This window comes from Varanus komodoensis, unplaced genomic scaffold, assembly GCF_004798865.1.
Source record: "Varanus komodoensis strain SLA01 unplaced genomic scaffold, ASM479886v1 scaffold42, whole genome shotgun sequence".
Classification (NCBI taxonomy): domain Eukaryota; kingdom Metazoa; phylum Chordata; class Lepidosauria; order Squamata; family Varanidae; genus Varanus; species Varanus komodoensis.
Window position 1 is genome coordinate 19,374 of NW_025335972.1, and position 1,583 is coordinate 20,956.

General features: G+C 46.2%; 1 protein-coding gene across 1 annotated transcript in view; it reads left to right on the top strand.

The window, feature by feature from the left end:
- Positions 1 to 282: 282 nt before the first annotated feature.
- Positions 283 to 1,583, top strand: part of GRIPAP1 (GRIP1 associated protein 1) — a 54,451-nt gene continuing 53,150 nt past the window's right edge. Inside the window, exon 1 of the mRNA XM_044443415.1 lies at positions 283 to 289. Within this exon, the coding sequence (XP_044299350.1) occupies positions 283 to 289 (7 nt within the window). The remainder of the gene's footprint in view (positions 290 to 1,583) is intronic.

The window sequence follows — 1,583 nt, forward strand, 5'->3', positions numbered from 1 at the left end:
GGACAATGCTAATCAGCAGAACCACGGTGCCTAACCTTATTTGTTTAAAAAGCAGCCACTTTAAAAAAAGGCTGGGCCACCATGTTTACCATGTTATTCTTTAGTGAACCATTACGGTGAGTGTGGGGTGGGAGGGTGTCTGTGTATGTGCCGGCTTTTTGATTGTAAGTTTACTGTTGGGTCTTTGGGGGAAAAAATACAACATGGGGGAATATTGAACCAAGCAATTTCTCACCTCCTCCAGACTGAAGTGGCATAGACCCAGCACAGCCATTAAGCAGCATGACAAGTGAGTAAGCGTTGCCACATCTTACCAATTCACCAGGTGCAGCTTGAGATCTCCCTCCGCGAGGGCCAGCAATGGCTGCTCAGGGCCCTGTATCCTCCACCTGTGCATGTTGTCCACCCCCTTTCTTGCCCATGTACAACATCCCCCCCTCCCAGCACTGGCAATGGTTGTGCTGCAGAGTACAAGAACTAGCCATGTGTCTTTGTCAGGGGTGGGCAACAGATATGGTTGGACTACTAATTCCAACATTTCTTGCCACTGGCTACATGGCTAGGGTTCCATGCTGCTAGCACTGCTCACATTTGAGGGATCAGGGTAGGCAACCTGATGCCTTTCACCTGTTTTAAACTACAACACCCATCAAATCTAGCATGCTGACTGGGGCTTAGGGGAACTGTAGCCCAAAATGCCTGGAGGCCAGGTTTGCCTTCTCCCTGCACCTAGGTGGATGGCAGGGAGGAGATGAGGGCAAGTAATGTCTCAGATAATGTTTTATACCTTGCACAGCTCTCCTGTTCTATAAGTGATGCTTAAGGAACACAGTCCAAAGTAGTAGAATCAGGCAGTGTATGTGAGTGCCAAAGGAGACCTCTGGGGTATTTTGTGGGCCCCTTTGGAAATTGTCGTAAATGGTCCCTGTCAAACAACATACAGAGATGTGGATTATTGTTAATGAAGGCCAAGTCAGGGAAGCAGTTTTTGCCCTTATTGCAACTTTGTGCCAACTACCACATTGCATGGCCATAGGGGACTTATGGAGAAAGTCTTGGGTTTACGCCTTTGGAAGAAATCCTAAAATGTTTGAGAGCAAGTGTCAGTATCAGTATCAGCAACACTAAGCTGAATGGACCAAAGGCCTGACTTGGTCTCAGTCAGCTTCCTGTGTTCCGGTTTTCCCTTTGGAATGAACATCAGCCATCAGTATCTCCAAGAGCAGCCTATTTCCTTTGCCTCCATAGAATTAAATGGGGAGCTATTGGCAGCTGACTAAGCCCCCTCCTGGCTATCACTCCCACCCAACATTCTGTTACTTGGTGTGATACAATCTGCAGTTTTTAAGAGCATGACAAAAGAAAGAACATTAGGAACCAGCTATTATAAGTAGGTGTGTGTATTAATCATACACCATAGTAGAAATCCGGATTGGAGGGGGCATTAGTTGAAAGTATGCAAGCAGTTCTGTTGGATCCAATTTGCATCTCCTTTGTGGCTGGCAACACTCACCCATTGGAATGTCACTAAGTCCCCAATGCACAGATAAATATTTCATTGTTATTGTTTCTCTAGATCAAAG